This window comes from Phacochoerus africanus, chromosome X (genome assembly GCF_016906955.1).
Source record: "Phacochoerus africanus isolate WHEZ1 chromosome X, ROS_Pafr_v1, whole genome shotgun sequence".
NCBI lineage: Eukaryota > Metazoa > Chordata > Mammalia > Artiodactyla > Suidae > Phacochoerus > Phacochoerus africanus.
This window is the reverse complement of record NC_062560.1, coordinates 127143740-127161473: the sequence shown is the minus strand read 5'-3', so window position 1 is coordinate 127161473 and position 17734 is coordinate 127143740. Positions and strand designations below refer to the sequence as shown.

The window sequence follows — 17734 nt, the reverse complement described above, 5'->3', positions numbered from 1 at the left end:
TGGCAGAGAAAAAGGGTATTCAAACTTGAGCAGACTCTGCAGCCAGCCCGCCAGTGGTGGAGGAGGTGCGTGCGAGGCTGGTCGGGGCAGGTGGGCACAGCGGTCTCCTGCTGTGGCCTGGCGGCTGTCGCACACCCACCCCCCCAGGAACCCTGGGCTGCCCCTGTGGGATTCTGAGAAACAGGTTGTGTTCCACTAACAATGACAAAGAGAACTTATCAGGAAAGGAAATAAGGACCCACCCCACCCCCTACCCCTGCCTCCAGGGAGCTCTGTGAGCCCTGGCCAAGCGGGCCTCCTCAGCCCGCCTCCCCCTCTGCTCTCCAGGCTGGATGTGAAAGCACAGCTGGTGCGGCTACTCGTCCAAGTCGGCCTGCTCGACAGACATGAGGCAGCTGATTTGTTCTTGGACAGTGTCTCCATCCAGAGAGCTCTGGACGTCTGCCTCAGGCGTGGGCACCTGCTGGGAAAAAGGGGCACAAGGTGGGTCCTTTGCTGGAGTCCCCAGGCCCGTCTGGCAATGGTAGGGGGGTCCCTTTCATTCAAATCAGCAGGCTGCTGGGAAGCACGTGTTTGGAGCCGCAGCCTGCAAGGTGCCGCTCAAGGCCAGCCCCCAGGAAGATGGGGTTCATCCCTGCTCTCTCTGCCAACAGCATCTTGGCTCAAAGAGCAGCAGAAGCAGGCCCGGGCTCTCCCAGGCTTGTCTTAACGCTAAGGCTGCGGCGTCCTGGGGCTGGCCCTGGGCAGCCGAGGCCTTGGACAGCCTCCCCCTGTCCCGACCTTCAGGCTCTGCCCTCACTCTGCTCCGACGAAGCAACTTCCACACTGAGCCTGACTCGCCACCACCTGGCTCGCCTGAGCCAGGTGACAGGGAGAGGGAACAACCCAGTCCGGGTGGTGGACGGCGGAGGAGGGCCGGTGGCACAGATGAGGGTACAAAAAGTGGGCTGTGGGAGTCTTTTCTGCTAGAGGAAGAGGGAAAACCCTTGGGCGGGGTTTTGAGGGTGGAACTCAAGGGGGTTGAGGAGAAGGCGGGGGAAACAGAAGGAGCCACGCCGGGCTCTGGGAAGAAAGCTGCCGGCGTCTGGGACCTGGCAAGAGAGAGGGTCCAGGCGGTGTAGACAATGGTGTGGGGAGTCCCGGAGTCTTGCAGACAGGGACGCGCTGCCACCATCCTACCCTCGGCTGCTCCACTGCGTTGTCCCCACTGGGCCGCCTTCTGCCACCCCAGCCCCCCTTCCCACTGCCCTGGGATATCTCTCAGCTTGAGGAAGGGGCTTGGCAGAGTCTGGCTTGGTCACTGAGCCCCAGCGTCCACTGACCATCTCTGACCTCATATAGGTGAAGGAATTCCTGTCGTGGCTCAGCAGAAACGAATCTGAGCAGCATCCATGAGGACGCAGGTTCAATCCTTGGCCTCGCTCAGGAGGTTAAGGATCTGGCGTTGCCGTGAGCTGGGGTGCAGGTCGCAGACGCGGCTCAGATCTGGCATCGCTGTGGCTGTGGCACAGACTGGCAGCTGCAGTTCCGATTCGACCCCTAACCTGGGAACTTCCATATGCCGTGGGTGTGGCCCTAAAAAGACCCCCCCCCAAAAAAAAACAAAAACAAAAAAAAGAAAGAAAGAAAGAAAGAAAAAAGGTTAAGCCCTGTTAGGATTTCTAAAGTCAGAATGCCAACAGCCTTTGTAAGGTTGGGGGTTTGCGGTTCCCAGGGGCCACGCTACCGTCTTTGAGTAAATCACCCTCGGATTTGCTTGGGCTTTGAAGTGTGGGTTTCGCGCATGGCGCGTAGGGGGAAGGGGTGCTCTGGACGGGTCTACCTGGGCCCAGGTGATGTGGTCCTGCCAGGTGGCTTCCTCTCCGGAGGGCCAAGCGCTCCCTCGGAGGTACAGGTGATGCTGCAGCTCTTGGGGCTCTTGCCACAGTTGGGTGTCATCCTCGGGGGTCTCCACGGTGGTTAAGGTGGATTCGGAACTTGGGGGAGACTGAGGAAAACTGGTAGAAGAGAGAGTCTCTGAACTGGGGCTGTGTGGCAACAGTGGCTGTGGACTCGGGCTGGGCCCCAGCTGGTCCTCAGGAAGGAAACTGTAATGGAAGAGCCATGGGACAGTGACATGGATGTAGACACGAGGGCCCAGGAGCCACGGTCCTGCTCACCGGTAGGAGCCCAAGGCCCCTGAATGAGCCTCAATTTGCCAGAGTAAAGCAAATGCAAACACAGAGAAAAGAGAGTCCCTTGTATCAAGTGAGTTTTGTTTCTATTACTCGGACAGTCCTGGTTCCGCCACGATGGTGCTCTCTGGGGCCTTGTGCAGGTCCCTTCAGCCCACCCCGAAGTCAGTGACTGGCCCTTCATCATTAAAGGACCTAGTGGCCGAGAGAGGCTGCAAGGCCTGTTTGCTCGGGTGGATTCTGATGAGCAGGCCAGTGGGAAACCTGGCACTGACCCACCCCACGTGTCAGGTCACTGGTCCTAAAAGAAGGCCCCGAAGGAAATCCGGAAAGTTCTGGGAGCCCTGCTCAGAGAAGTGGCATTCATTCAAAGACAGTTACTGGCCGCCAAGTATGTGCTAGGCCACCCTTCATTGCTGAGCAGAGCCTTCTTTTTCCGGCATTTGGGACCAGAGATCTCAGCCCCCCCCCGAGCAGAAAATGTGTTCATGTGCTCACACCGCCTCCCAGGGCTTGGTCCTTTCGTGTCCTTGGCTCTTTAGGTGTCCGATGGCAACCTAGCAACTTCCTCTCACCTGCTCCCCCCATATGGATCACCAGTGCTATGGGGAGCCCTGTGCCTGGTCTACTGGGAAGATCCCAGTAAAGTGGCAGCAGGAAGCCAGGAGCCAGGAGTTATTCAGCGGGGGGATATTCCCTCTCGACACCCTGTGCGGTGGCACTGGGCTTGGGTGCAGGAAGCCAGGCGATTTCAAGATGAGTGGGGGCACGCTGCTTTGAATGCGGGGACTTGTGGCACCCTGGGGGCAAGCGACCTGTGGTTGTTTCAGGCAGGGGGTCCAGCCACGAGGGGAAAGCAGTGACCTCAGCCCCCTTGTTCCCATTCCAGGCGCTTCTTACCCAGGACTCCGGTTTTCCTGGCCCGCGATGTTTTCATCAGTTGGTAAAGGGGCAGCAACAACGGGGGGCTGGTTCTGCATAAACACCAGTGTGTCTTCAAACATGGCCAGAGAAAGGCCAGTCTGGCCGGGCAGGCATATCTGCAGCGTCTGGTTGTCCACAATGAAATCAGGCTTCTGGGGCTGCTCCTGCAGCCTCTCGTCCTCCACCTGCTGTTCCTCCTGCTGCAGGTACTTGTCCTCCTCCGGGAAGAGCAGCTGCATCACAAGGAAAGAGCTAATAGTACCTCGGGGTCTGCCAGAGCCACACCCTCTCCATTCTCCCACAGCAGAAGAGGACAGGAAGCCTGGCTCCCTGCGTGTGGCCGTCTGGGTGACTGTCTGCTTGTTTGGTTTGCAGCCACGCTCCCGGCTGGGAGAAGCTGCAGTCCAGAGCATGCATCCATGTACGTGTGCACATATGCATCGCCAGGATTTTCTTCTCTCCCGGGCAATTGAGCTGCAGGCAAGGGAGTAGCCAGCACCCCCCTCCCAGGAGAAACAGGAGAGCCCACATTTTCATGAAAATGAAATCCCCTTTCGGCTCCACAGGTAGAACAGGCTTTTTCCATACCTGGGTAGAGAGGTCACAGGGCTCCTCAAGCTCCTCCGGGAACTGGAAAGACTCAGATGAACACGGACCACAACAATACATGTCCTCCTTGAGATCCCAGAAAGAACTCTCCACTGGCTCGATGCGTTGTTTCTTGGCCGCTGGCTCCAAAGACTGGAGCTCAGGGCTACGGACGTGGCGCAAGGAGGACGCCTGCATTTGAAAGGACTCAGTGTCACCGAGGTCTTATTCGGGGCCCACACCTTTCCTGAGGGCACAAGACGCACTGCTCAGGGAGCAAGACCTACCTGCAGGCAAGGCCACAGGAAGCCTTGGCTTTGTATGAGCCACATCAGCCACGGCCAGAGCCCGGCTGGGCCCCTCTCGGTTCATGCAGCCAAGAGAAAAGGGGCAAAGCCATAGGTTCCTACTGAAGACGACTCCAGATGTCCCAGGCTGCCCTGAAGACTGTCCAGGTCCCCTTCTCCCCTCCCTTCTGCCCCTTACACAGAACTGGCGTCTGACCTGAAGCATGGAATCCTGCATGGCCTGAAGCTGCTCCTTCAAGATTTCCAGTGCGTCCCTCTGGGTTTTGATGTCAGCCTGCAGCATCTGACTCTCCTCCTCCAGCTGCTCCCTGAACTTCTTCATCAGCTCCATCTCTCGTCTCTCGAGGTAGGATACGATTGCCGGCGGCAGCTGGGATGGCCGTGGGGAAGAATCGCTTATGGTCCACACTCGGGGCCCCCAGGTCCTCTAAATGCTACCGCACAGATCTCTCCCCTTTTGAGGGCCGTACCCGCCGCCCGTGGAGGTTCCCAGGCTAAAGGTCGAATCGGAGTTGCAGCTGCCGGCCGTGTCGACACCACAGCCACAGCAAGGCAGGATCTGAGTGGCATCCGTGACCTACACTAGAGCTCACGGCAACGCCGGATTCCTGACCCACTGAGCAGAGCAGAAGTGGTCATTTGAAAGGAGCCTGGGTTGGACCCACTGGCTGATCTTAGCAAGCCTTCCAGAGAGACAGGAGGCGACTGGAGCTCACCATGGGACACAGATGCCAGCGTCAGCCACTTAGGGGAGCTCATTCTGCCACGGGGAACTGGTGCTGGCAACTGCCATTTTGGAATGCTCCCTCTAGCTTGCTGGCTCCAGGACCTGCCCCGACCACCATCCTATTGGCACCAGTATTGGGATGTGTCAGGCCAAGCACATCGCCAGGTGGGAATGCTGGCCCCTACCACCAGCAAATTGGCTGCCTTAGGATCACTTGAGCTCCCAGCTACCCCAGGACCTGACCCCACCTACCAGAGGGCTCAGGACATGGACGTGCCCACTAGTGAGCCAGCACTAGCCACAGGACCTCCTGGGCCCCCACCCCGTCCATCAGCAGGCCAACATCAATTCAGAGGCCCCAAGGGCCCTGCAGCCAGAGGCCTCAGGACTCAGCTCCACTCTCCAGCGGCTGGCACTAGCCCTGAAACCCCCAGGGCCCCAGCCCTGGCCACCCGCAGGCCGATACCAGCCCCAGGACAACCATAGCCCACAGATTGCCCTGTCAGGACCTAGTCCACCCACCAGCAATAAATTAATTAATTAATTTTAAAAATAAAATAAAACTTCTAAGAAGAAACCTACCCAAGAAGGTTAAAGACCTGTACTCAGAAAACTCTAAGGCACTGGTGAAAGAAATTGACCATAGCTTCGTAAGTCAATTACATTCAAAACAAACAAACAAACTTGTAGAAAAAGGGACCAGATTTGTGGTTATCACAGGAGGAGGTGGGGAGTGGGGGAACTGGACGCAATGTACAGCATGACAAATGCAATTAACACTGCTGCATGTTATATAAGAAAGCTGTTGAGAGTAAATCCTAAGAGTTCTTATCACAAAGAAATCTTTTTCTTCTATTTCCTTAATTTTATATCTGTGTGAGACGATACTTATCGGGTAATTATTTCATGATGTAGCAAATCAAACCTTTACACTGTAAACCTTAAACTTTTACAGCACTCTATGTCAACTGCATCTCAACAAAACTGGAAGGAAATAAAATAAAACATGCAAAGGCAGGGACACATTTTAGTGAAATAAGAAAGTGGATAGCACTTCTCACCTGATTGGCTGCGGTTGACAGTAAAGACGCGAGATTCTTGGAAAAGAACTATCTGTCAAAGCTGTGAGCAAGACCTAGAATTGCTTGCCTTGACCGGTGCTAGATAATGTGAGTGTCTAACAAGATGAGAGAGCCATAATCCAATACTAATGTTGAGAAAAAGGTACATGGGCATGGCAATTGCTAAAGACAGAAAGAAGACATACTGTGGTCCTTCATCCTCTTTTAGGATTAGTGGAAGCATGTAGCTGAGTTATTAAAGAGAGAGAGAGAAAACTTGCAAGTTGGTTTTTTTCTCACTTGGAATAAAACACTGTATGTGTCATTTTTAATCCATTGAAAATTGTCCCACTGTCCTTCTTTCACTATGTAAGATAGATAGATAGATAGATAGATAGATAGATAGATAGATAGATGATAGATAATCTTCCTATAAGAAAGCAAGCATTCATTAGACAAAAGAAAATCTCAACTCAGGACCCGAAGAGACAAAGCTCGCAGGTTGTCCCTTACCAGGCAGGACTCTTTCTCTGCTGTCCCTGGCAGAGGAGCTGCCACCAAGCTTTGGCTCAAACCTTTCTGTTGAGGAGGAGGGGTTCACAATGCAGGGAGGGAGCCTAATCCTTCTAGAAGGGCTTCCTTGTAGGGAGCAAGAAAACTGCCTGCCCTGAGCTGCTGGATCTCTGCAGAGAAGAAAAATCTCTCAGCAGTGAAAGGGGAACCACAAGTTTTCAGCATACGGGGACATAAAGACAAAGGTGTTTCTACAGAATTTTTCTTTTAAATAGTTCAAAGAATCTTGATAGTGGTCTAAGAATCCCTGCAAGGCAAGCAGACCATTTCAAAGTGGAGAAACTGAGGCTCAGGGATGTGCCAAGGTCACACCACTGAGGCCAATCTCAAACAACTGTTATCTAGCGCCCATTTCCTCTCATTAGGAGAGGATGCCTTTGGCATTGGGAATGAAGAGACTCTCTAAGGCTTGGTGATTAATGCATACAATTCCACCTAACAGACCCTAAACTCATTATCTGGGCTGCCAATCCTGATTATAATAATCCTGTCTAATCTAAGAGATGATCTCCAAAATCTGTGCTATGTACACCAATTTAGGAGTAGAAGAGCAACAAAGAAGTTCATCCAATTGTTTTGATGTGGCCTTGAACCATACACTGGTGCTGACAGTTGAAGGTTGGGTATATCTAACATTCTGAAAGGAATGCACTTAATCTAGGACTGATTCCATCAGGGACTCCAGCACACGGCGGGGAAGTATTGGTGTGGGCAGGCAGGGCAGCCATCCTCTCACAAGATAGCATCCCCCACAAGCCATGCGGAGCATGGATCTTCAAAATGCCACCTTTTTTTTTTTTTTTTTAGTAATTAAGCTTCCCATTTGGCTCAAACTGTCTCTCAAGCACAAAGTGTCTTTGCATATGTCACAGTAAGAGAACAGGACTTGGTCCTACCTAGAAAAACTCCCATCTCCCTGTTTGTTAGGGCACTGGATTGTCAGCTGCATCCGAAAATTTAGTACAACAAAAAAGGCAATACAGTTTAAAAAACCAGAGTGTGCTAAAAGTGAAACTGAGCACAAGAGTGGAAATGTGGGGCTTTGCAGGGTTAGTGGTACAGACAAATATGTGGAGCAAGGCTCCCAGAAGTACCTCGTCACTGATGTCAGCAGCCATGCTGGAGGACAGGAGGGGCTCCTGCACCACCTGGTCCTCCTGCTCCTCTTGGTCCTCCTGGTCCACCTGGTCCTCCTGGTCTTCCAGGTCCACCTGGTCCACCTGGTCCTCCTGATCCTCCTGGTCCACCTGGTCCTCCTGGTCTTCCAGGTACACCTGGTCCTCCTGGTCCTCCAGGTACACTTGATCCTCCTGGTCCTCCTGGTCCTCCAGGTACACTTGATCCTCCTGGTCCTCCTGGTCCTCCAGGTACACTTGATCCTCCTGGTCCTCCTGATCCTCCAGGTACACCTCGTCCTCTTGGTCCTCCTGGTCCTCCAGGTCCTCCAGGTACACCCGATCCACCTGGTCCTCTGGGTCCTCCTGGTCCTCCAGGTCCTCCAGGTCCACCTGGTCCTTCTGGTCCTCCTGGTATACTTGGTCCACCTGGTCCTTCTGGTCTTCCAGGTACACCTGGTCCTTCTGGTCCTCCTGGTCCTCTAGGTCCACCTGGTCCACCTGATCCTCCTGGTCCTCCTGGTACACTTGGTACACCTGGTCCTTCTGGTCCTCCTGGTCCTCCAGGTACACCTGGTCCACCTGGTCCTCCTGGTATACTTGGTACACCTGGTACACCCGGTCATCTTGCTTGTCATAGTACAGATGGTACACCTGGTCCTCCTGCTCATCCTGGAACACCTGGTACATCTGGCCCTCTTCGTCCTCTTGAACATACTGGTCTTCCTCATCTCCCTCATCCACCTGGTCTACCTCCTCCATTTCATACATCTGGTCCATATGCTCCGTCTGTTCCACCTCATCCATATAATTCACATGTCCCAACTCAGGATCAGATTCAAAGCTCTGCAAAGATGATGTAGCTGGGAAAGAAAGGACAGTGGAATTCATGATCAAAAAAAGCAAAAATACTATCAAACAGATTACACAGATTTCTCTCTTTATTTTCTGTAATAAGTTATAAAAAGAGGAGAGTCCATTTTTACTGCATGTTAAAGATTAGATGTGCCAGGTATCAGGAATCATTTAGAACATTACTGAAAATCTGTTCACATTTCCAAACGAAATAAAAGGAGGGAATGTCTAACTTTACCTCCACCCACCCAAGCATAAGTGGGCACCCAACACATGCATGTTAAGTGTCTTGTCATTATAAAATTCTTTTGGCTCTCCTTCTGGAATTTGGTACTTTCCAACTGATAAAGCCAAATCAAACCTATTCATCAATCGCTTCTGAAAAACTAAGTTCCCCAGAATGTGGGATTTTAGGAGTGCTTGAAGTCCTCTTGGAAGTGTTGTGACTTGACTTTCCTTCAATGACCCCAAAAAGCACACACTTCCCATATGGCCCAGTAGTCCCACTCCCAGGAATTTACCCAAGTGAGTTATAAATTTATATTCATACCAAAAACCTCTATGCAAATGCCCATAGTAGCTTTATTTATGATCACCCCAAACTTGGAAATAACCCAGAGGTCCTTTATCAGATGAATTAATTAAAAAAAAACCACCATGGCTCATTCATGAGATGCAGTACTTCTCAGCAAGAAAAAAGGGATGAACCATCGATTCACACGTGTATGAATCTTAAATGCATTTTGTTAACAAAGTCAGACCAAAAAGGCTAGATATGGTGTAATTCCATGTACATGACATTCTGATAGATGGAAACCAGAGATGGACTACAGATCAGTGGTTGCCAGAGGATGGGGGACAGAGTTTGAGTTCAAAGAGGCAGCACAAGGAATTCAGGGAGTGGTGGTGGATATATAACTCTTTGCCTTTGTCAAGAACTGTACACCCCTAAGAGTGGATTTTACTGTATAAGCTAAATTGCTCTTGTGTGTTTTTATACAGTGATATTTATGAAATGTATTTAATATCAAAATTTCTATAGTAAATATCACTGTTTTTGAGAGACTATCCTTTGCCCTTTACTAACAATTCTTTTTATGGTACAGTTTTTAAAAACAAGAGGTTTCTTTGGACTGCACTTGTTATGCCATAGCAGAAAAGGCTACATAAATATGAAAAGATAAGAGGCTACGCCTCCAAGGACTAAGATCTAGCACCAATCTTTAGATGAAAATTAAATGTGGGAGATTTACAATGTTGTGTTAGTTTCAGGTATACAGTAAAGTGATTCATTTATATATGCACACATTTAAGATAAACACACACATATATGTTCTTTTTTAGATTCTTTTCCAGTATAGGTTATTACAAGATACTGATTAGAGCTCCCTGTGCTATAAGTAGATCCTTGTTGATTACCTATTTTATACATAGTAGTGTGTATGTGTTAATCCCAACCTTCCAATTTATCCCTCCCACTTTCCCCTTTGGGAACCATAAATTTGTTTTCTATGTCTGTGAGTCTATTTTAGTTTTGTCAATACATTCATGTGCATCATTTTTTAGATTCCACATATGATATTTCAATAAAAACTCTTAAAAATTAAAAAAAATTAAATGGAAGATAATAATCCAACTTCCAAACACTTGACCTATCCATGAGATATTCATTCTCATTGCTCTTGAATCATTATCTCAAAAAATGTACAGAAGATGAAGGAAGTTAGAATTCACTCTCACGATTTCACATCATTATAAAATAGAACGCTATCTTCATTTGAAAAACTGTAACTCCTCTATAAGCCACTATTTTTCTTCTGATAGGCCCCACCCAAATGTCCACATGTACCCACCTGAAGATTTAGACGTGCTTTCCGAGGAAGATGTACAGGAGTCATAAGCCGTATCTGACTCTATGTTAATTACATAAACAGATTCTTGTGGTCCATACTGCTCGACTGCGACTGTGTTAACTTGATCCTAGAAATTTCCAAAGGGGAAGGAGAAGATGACATTTCATTTGGAGACAAAGGGATCCATAAACAACAGGAAACACGGGCAGAACACAAATTCCGAAGCATTTCACATCATTTCCAACATTGCTTCAATAAATCGAATACCTAACACAAAGCCATCATGAAACATGTACTTGGAAAAAAAAATTGCTGGAGGATAACAACAAGCAAAGATTATGGGTGCCACATGCTATCTGATGTCCAAACAGAGAAAAGAAACATAGTGTAGATGTGCTTTTGAAAACACAAGCATAAGAAAAACATGTGCCTATCAAAGGCCGTGGCAAACATATATATTTCAGAGGTGTTGCTAGGATGCTGGTAGGATGCAGTGAGGTGGGAAGGCTGTAGGAGAAATGCATCCCCATTGATGGGGCCATTTTTCTAAAGGTCCTGCACGTGCAGCCCAGGCTTAGAGAAAGGAAAGGACAACTGGGGGCCATTTAACCCTACTCCGTGTTTTTATGCAAATTAAAGTTGAAAGTATAATTAGCAAAAGTACCTAAAGAGAAGAAGGTCATACAGCAAGTAGGGAGCAGAGTGAGAGCTATAATCCAATGACATACAGCGCCCCTTTCCTTAACCCTGGTACCTCAATTTAAGCCATTTGCTGCTTTCAGCCATATATATTATATTCCAATTTAGTGATCCACTTCTACTTCCGTAACAACTGGATCCTTTCTGCATAGTTTGGGGCTCACTGCTCAGATGAAATTTAAGTACCTGGTTTATCAGTGAAATCTCTTACATCTGCCAAAAGATTGTCTGCTTGTTTACTTGTTTCTTTGGGACTGGATTAAGACATAGACCCATGCTGATTTTTCCTCCAGGAATCTGTTTGTTGGAGCATACTCATCCAGATCAAATCCCAGCATTTCAACTTCAGGAAACTAGGCAACTTTACTGTTCACGTACACTGTGTTTTGTACTCTTCCAAATACGCAATATGTTGCTGGGGATGTGGCAATATTTTCACTATTTAGAAAGAATTCTGCTGGGGTGTATTCATTGAGAAGGGACACAACCTCTCTCAGTCTTCTTGTTTCTGCTTTTATCACAGCCATATATCAATTTAATCACTAGCTCCTTGCTCTCTGGATGATTTTCAATATAAGCGTATATACTTGGGCATGAAGAGGTCCATTTTTGTCCATTCACAATTTTTATTTATTCATTTATTTTTAATTTTGTTTTTGTCATTTTAGGGCTGCACTGGCGGCACATGGAGGTTCCCAGGCTAGGGGTAGAATCAGAGCTGTAGCCGCTGGCCTACACCACAGCCACAGCAATGTGGGATCCGCACTGCATCTGCAACCTGCACCACAGCTCATGGCAACGCCAGATCCTTAACCTACTGAGTGAGGCCAGGGATCAGACCCGCAACCTCATGGTTCCTAGTCTGATTCGTTAACCACTGAGCCACGACAGGAACTCCCCATTCATAATTTTTAACCTATCAATGTAAATGCAGTGAGCTTAAATGATCTTAAAATGACAGAATCATGGGCAGGTATGGTAATCGGCTTGGGAAAGAAACAAAACAAAGAAACCATTTCGGAAGTAGAAAGATACCAGTCTAATATGCACTTAGGACTAAGGCCTGAAGACAGTCTTTCAAGAAAGGCAGCTAGAAGCTGAAAAGAAAGATGAAATGAACATGCGTCCATGGGGACAGGAAGGCAATCCATAAACAAGTTCAAGAGGAGTTTTGGATTCACTTTTATTCCATAATTGTTTCCATGAACTGTATGCTAAAGGTCAACAATGGCTTCCAGGTCCTAAATTTAGTGGTCACTTTTGAGTTGTCAACCTACCTGATCTATCACTCCCTCCTTCTGGAAATACTTTCTTCACTGGTCTCTTCCTCTCAAGTTTCCACTGCTGATTCCTTCTCTTGTCTCTAATTTTAACTCTGCAGGTGCCCCAGGCTTAGTCCTTGCTTCTTATCTCTTATCAATACTTACTCCCTTAGGGAGTACCTATGGTGGCTCAGAGGGTTACAAATCCAACTAGTATCCGTGAGGACGAGGGTTTGATCCCTGACCTCGCTCAGTGGGTTAAGGATCTGGCATTGCTGTGTGATGACATGGCTTGGATCTGACATTGCTGCGGCTGTGGTGCAGGCCGGCAGCTGCAGCTCCAATTTGACCCCTAGCCTGGGAACTTCCATATGCTGTGGATGCAGCTCTAAAAAGCAAACAACAACAACAACAACAACAAAACAAACCAAAAACCTTACTCTCTTGGTCACCTCATTCAAGCTTGTAGCTTTAAGACCATCCATGGTTTTTTTTAATTTATTTATTTATTTTATTTCCCCACTCTACAGCAAGGGGATCAAGTTATCTTTACATGTATACATTACAATTACATTTTTCCCCCACCCTTTGTTCTGTTGCAGCATGAGTATCTAGACAAAGTTCTCAATGCTACTCAGCGATGATGGTTCCCGTATTCCTACCTCCAGTCTAGCTCGACATTTCCAATTGAGTATGTACTAGGCAATTCAAACATTTTCAAAACTGAGACACTGTTATTACACCTCCCAGCAAACACCCTTAAGCCTGCAAAATTTTCCCAGTTTCCTCCATCTCTGTCAACGAACACCATCTTTCCAGTTGCTCAGGTCAAGCACCTTTAAGTCATCCCTAACTTCTTTCTTCTTCTCATATACTTCATCCAATGTCAGCAAACCCAAGGGCTCTATCTTCAAAAAGGGATCTAGAATCTGACCCCTTCTCACAGTTTCCACTGTTACTCCCCTGGTCCGAGCCATCAGCACCACTCCTCACTTGGATTTGCTGAGATAACCTCCTAATTGAGCTCCCAGCTTTCCCTCTTGCCTCTGCTCCCACAGCCTATTCTCAACACAGTGACTCTTTTAACAAAGCAAACATTTTATGCCATTCTTCCACTCGTGACTCTCCAGTGGCTCCCTCCCATTTCATTTAGAGTAAAAGCCCAAATCCATACAATGGCTTCCAAGGCCCTACTTGACCCGGCTGCCATTACATCTCCGACTTCATTCATTCAAACCTACTCTTGCTTTTGCTCACTCTGTTCCAGCTATGCCTCTAAACCAGGGACACGTCCACCTCAAGGCCTTGCGTTGGTTTTCCCTCTTCTTCAATCTCCCCCCAGATATCCCCATGGCTAGCTTTCTCGCCCCCTTCAATCTTTGCTCATACTTAACACTGCACTCTCCCATCTGTTGGATTCCCAATCCTTCTCATCCTGCTCTACTTTTTTTTTCAATAGCTCTCCTCGCCTTCCAATATATGATTGATTTTTTTTTGTCTTTTGTCTTTTTTTTTTTTGTTGTTGTTGCTATTTCTTGGGCCGCTCCCGCGGCATATGGAGGTTCCCAGGTTAGGGGTTGAATCGGAGCTGTAGCCACCGGCCTACGCCAGAGCCACAGCAACGCGGGATCCAAGCCGCGTCTGCAACCTACACCACAGCTCACGGCAACGCCAGGTCGTTAACCCACTGAGCAAGGGCAGGGACCGAACCCGCAACCTCATGGTTCCTAGTCGGATTCGTTAACCACTGCGCCACAATGGGAACTCCTGATTGATTTATTTAAAATATTTATCTTGTTTATCATCTGCCTCCTCCCACTGGAATGTAAGCTCCTCTAGAACAAGACTTTTTCAGTTTTGCTAACTGATATATCTGCTCCCCTTACGCTGAAACAGTGTATGTTACAAAGGTGTTGAATAAATACGTGTTCAATGAATCAATAAATGAATCTAAAATAGTGTTTACAAAATAAATATGTTTAATATGTTCAGAAATATAAAGAAAGAGAAGTCTTAAAACAAAGACTAGGACAATGTAAGAAAATAAAGAGATTTATTTTGAAAGTAGATACTTCATTGCATAGTAAGAAACACAGGTTTTGAGACCAGGCAGGTCTCAGTTTGAATCCTGGCTCTGCTACTTATACTGTGACTTTGGGCAAATTACTCAATAACAAGAATCCAAGATTTACCTCCTGTAAAAATGGAATAATAATGCCTCAGAGAGTTACTGTGGGGGTCAAGCACCCACTGACCTTCTTAGACTATTTTCTGGACACTTTCCTAAGTACCTGTTGAATGAACACAATTAAGTGTCTACCACACGGTAGCTGTAAAATCAATGGAAGATAACTTTCATGATCAGTCCCTAAGTCTTGTTTGCCCTGCCTCTTCATTAATACATAATCAGCTTGGGCAGAGTGCTTCCAGGTCTGATGTATACTATGGTTCTCCTGCCCCACCCAGCCCCTGGCACATGCTCAAAGCCAGCTTCTTCTGAAGAACTGCCTGCTACCTCCAGGAACAATGGATTTGAGTGAAAAGGCAACCTGATAATGTACAAGCTCCAATTTTGCCAAAATGCCTGTGTGCTGCAACACTGTCCAGGAGCAATAGATCTCTAGGGACAGATGCCAGAATGTCAGTAGCAGGCAACAGGAGTCACGTAAACTCATCATCAAAATAAAATATTTGGGACAGAGTCAATTAGGAAGAATTTGCTTTGCACTGCCATCAGTGCTACTACTTAAAACTACACTGCCATTCAAATGGTGGCTTTGGGGAAAGAACTTTGTTCTTAACACATTGCCTTGCTCTCAACTCCTTGCCAGTTAACAGCTGTTATCAACAGAACATGCTTTTTTGAACACAGCATTGTCTATAGTAACAGCTGACAGAACTGGGAGGGGCCAGTGTATGCTTTGTGTGGTTTTCTTCATGTTTCTTTTGCTTACGTTTAGTTGAGATCCTTGGATCTCTGGGTTTATAGCTTTTATCAAGTATGGACAATTTTATGGCCATTAATATTTCAAATATTTTTCTGTACATCCCTCTACACTTTAGAGACTCCACTGACACATACATTTGGCCACTTGAAGAGTTGCCCACAGCTAATTGATGCTCTATTCTTTTTTTCTTGTTCTTTTTAAACTTTTTTCCCCTTGGGTTTAATTTTCGAGAATTTCTACTGCTGTGTCTTAAAACCCCCCTAATTTACTAAATCTGCAATATTTAATCTGCCATCAATTCCAACCAGTGCTGTTTTCATTGCTCCAGTTTCAATTTGAGATTTTTCCCCATCTTTTATATCTCCACTTAAAATTTTGGACATATGTAACACATATGTTAATATCCCTGTCCACTAACTCTAAAATCTGCATTTGATCTGGGTGAGTTTCTATTGATTGGGTTTTCTCTCCAGTAAGAGTCACACATTACTGCTTTTTTTGAGCATCTGCTAATCTTTGACTGAATGCCCAATATTGTTAATTTTACCTTGCAGGGTATTGGGGGGTTCTTTCCCCTCAAAGATCTCATGCCGCCCTCTCCCCTAGACTACCTGTACTCTCACCCCAATCTCCTCAACTCAGGAATTCCACTGGGATCCCTGTGTGTTCTCCCTCTCAGCTACATGGCCTGGAAACCCACTAGGTAGTAAGCTACGGCGATGGTAAGGCTCACTTCATTCATTTTCCATCTCCTAAGAGTCCCAGTCCTTTGTTGCCTGATGTCCATTATCTTGAAAACTGTTATTTCATATATTTTTTTCTGTTTTAGTTTTGGGCAGGGAAGTCAATCTGGTCCCTGTCACTCCATCCTAACTGGAAACACAAATCCCCCAGTTTCATAGTATATTGTACAGTTACTGAAATGATTAAATTGGGGACAGTAGAAAGAAGGAATTTAGTGATAAGTGAAAGCCAAAGGGAATGGAATACCAGGAAAGCTGGAATCATTATGACAAGTAAAAAATAGATGTGATGGTGGACCGAGACTGAATGGAAATAAGCAAAATTAAAGAGCCATTGTACCACAGTGATAAGATTATGAGTTTCTTTAAAAAAAAGAAAAAACAACTTACCTTTACATGTTATAATTACTTAGGTTTTGTAAATTTTATAAAGTGAGAATTTTTTAATCCAACTTTCCCCAAAACACTATATTGAAGGATTGGATTCTTAACACACAGCACACCACAGCTCTTGGGTAAATATTTATTGACTGACTGTAGATGTCAGACTAATGGCCAGAGCTATATGGATGTCTTGGCCTCTTTCCTAGTGTAACTGAAATTAGCGTGTGTGTACACAGAACATTGCTCTGTTTCAATTAACCTTCTTCTACCTAATTTCCTCACTGTTTCACACTGTCTTGAACAGAATGTTAGGTTAAGCAGAGGTATGTCCTCAGAAGGGAGAAAGTTTTGTCTACATGGAAGTACCTTGTTGAAAGAGCAAGAACTGGAAAATACAATCCAAAAATCAGTACATCATAATTACAATATGTGTTCACAGTGTCTCTGTGTTACAGAAGAACTTAAATACTAAAAAGCCTGCTGTTTGCATAGTCCCCAGGAACATGCAAATCCTTTCAGGCAAAATCACGTGGAAGCCTGAAAACCAAAGTAAGATTCCACACATTCAACCTATCGATACTGCTCTTGAAATCCCTTTACCAAATATTTGAAGAGAGCTATAAAAATAATAGAGTGCATGAACATACAAGGTTCATTTGTGCATCTAGTATTTATGAGCACCTACTATGTGTGGCCAGCCTTGTTCAAGACATTTGGTGATATGCTCATGAACAAGACAGCCCCTGTTCTCAAAGAAGCTTCATTCTATTGCAGGAATATGATCTATTAATAAGCAAGTTTCCTTTGAGCATTACTATATCCTTATGAGGTAGACTGGCAGAGACTATTACCACTCTCATTCTACAGATAACAAAACCCAGGCTCTCCATGGTAAAATGAGAGTCCCCAGGTCACGCAATGGGTAAGTGGCAGAATCAGGAATTGAACCCTTTTGTTCTCATGTCTAGGTCATCTTTTCTCTCTGTAGTACTATCATCACGGCAGTGAAACAGCTTAACAGCTATGTTACATGTACCCACGGAGTGGCAGGGAAGGTGAAAGACTATCTATCCATTGGGAAGGCTTTCTAAGATGCTTTTTCTGTTGACCTATATCTATTTTTCTTGCACTTTGATCTTGTCTCCCAGGCTAGAATTTAGATCATTGAGAGCTGAACCCAGGTTTCATATTTTATTAATGTGTATCCCTGTAGGATTCTTTAGAGTAACGTCTTGTGAATAGATAATCGGATGATACATCCAATGGCTTAAGGAGAGGATGGGGGAACAATCCAGATTAATTAGGAACTGGATTCTGCCCCTTGGCAGGCAGGTCAGTAACCTCTAATTTTGCAATACACTCACACATCAAAAAGACCTTGAAGAGTATCTGGCATTGAGCTCAGCTTAATTCTTTTTAAAGCTACTACAGGGACCATTCTAAGCATGGCCATTACTGGCTCCCAATAAGGAATGGCTACAAAATGGCAACTGTGGAACACTGCTCACATGATCTGCCCA

The 17734-nt window shown here is 46.5% G+C and overlaps 1 protein-coding gene across 1 annotated transcript in view; it reads right to left on the bottom strand.

Moving 5' to 3' along the window:
- Positions 1 to 224: 224 nt before the first annotated feature.
- The window catches only part of PASD1 (PAS domain containing repressor 1), a 62070-nt gene continuing 44560 nt past the window's right edge, over positions 225 to 17734 (bottom strand). The window contains exons 9-15 of the mRNA XM_047764273.1: positions 10179 to 10305; positions 7450 to 8333; positions 4191 to 4364; positions 3687 to 3878; positions 3075 to 3331; positions 1823 to 2087; positions 225 to 463 (exon numbers count right to left, since the gene is read on the bottom strand). Coding sequence (XP_047620229.1) covers positions 356 to 463; positions 1823 to 2087; positions 3075 to 3331; positions 3687 to 3878; positions 4191 to 4364; positions 7450 to 8333; positions 10179 to 10305 — 2007 coding nt within the window. The 3' untranslated portion in view covers positions 225 to 355. The remainder of the gene's footprint in view (positions 464 to 1822; positions 2088 to 3074; positions 3332 to 3686; positions 3879 to 4190; positions 4365 to 7449; positions 8334 to 10178; positions 10306 to 17734) is intronic.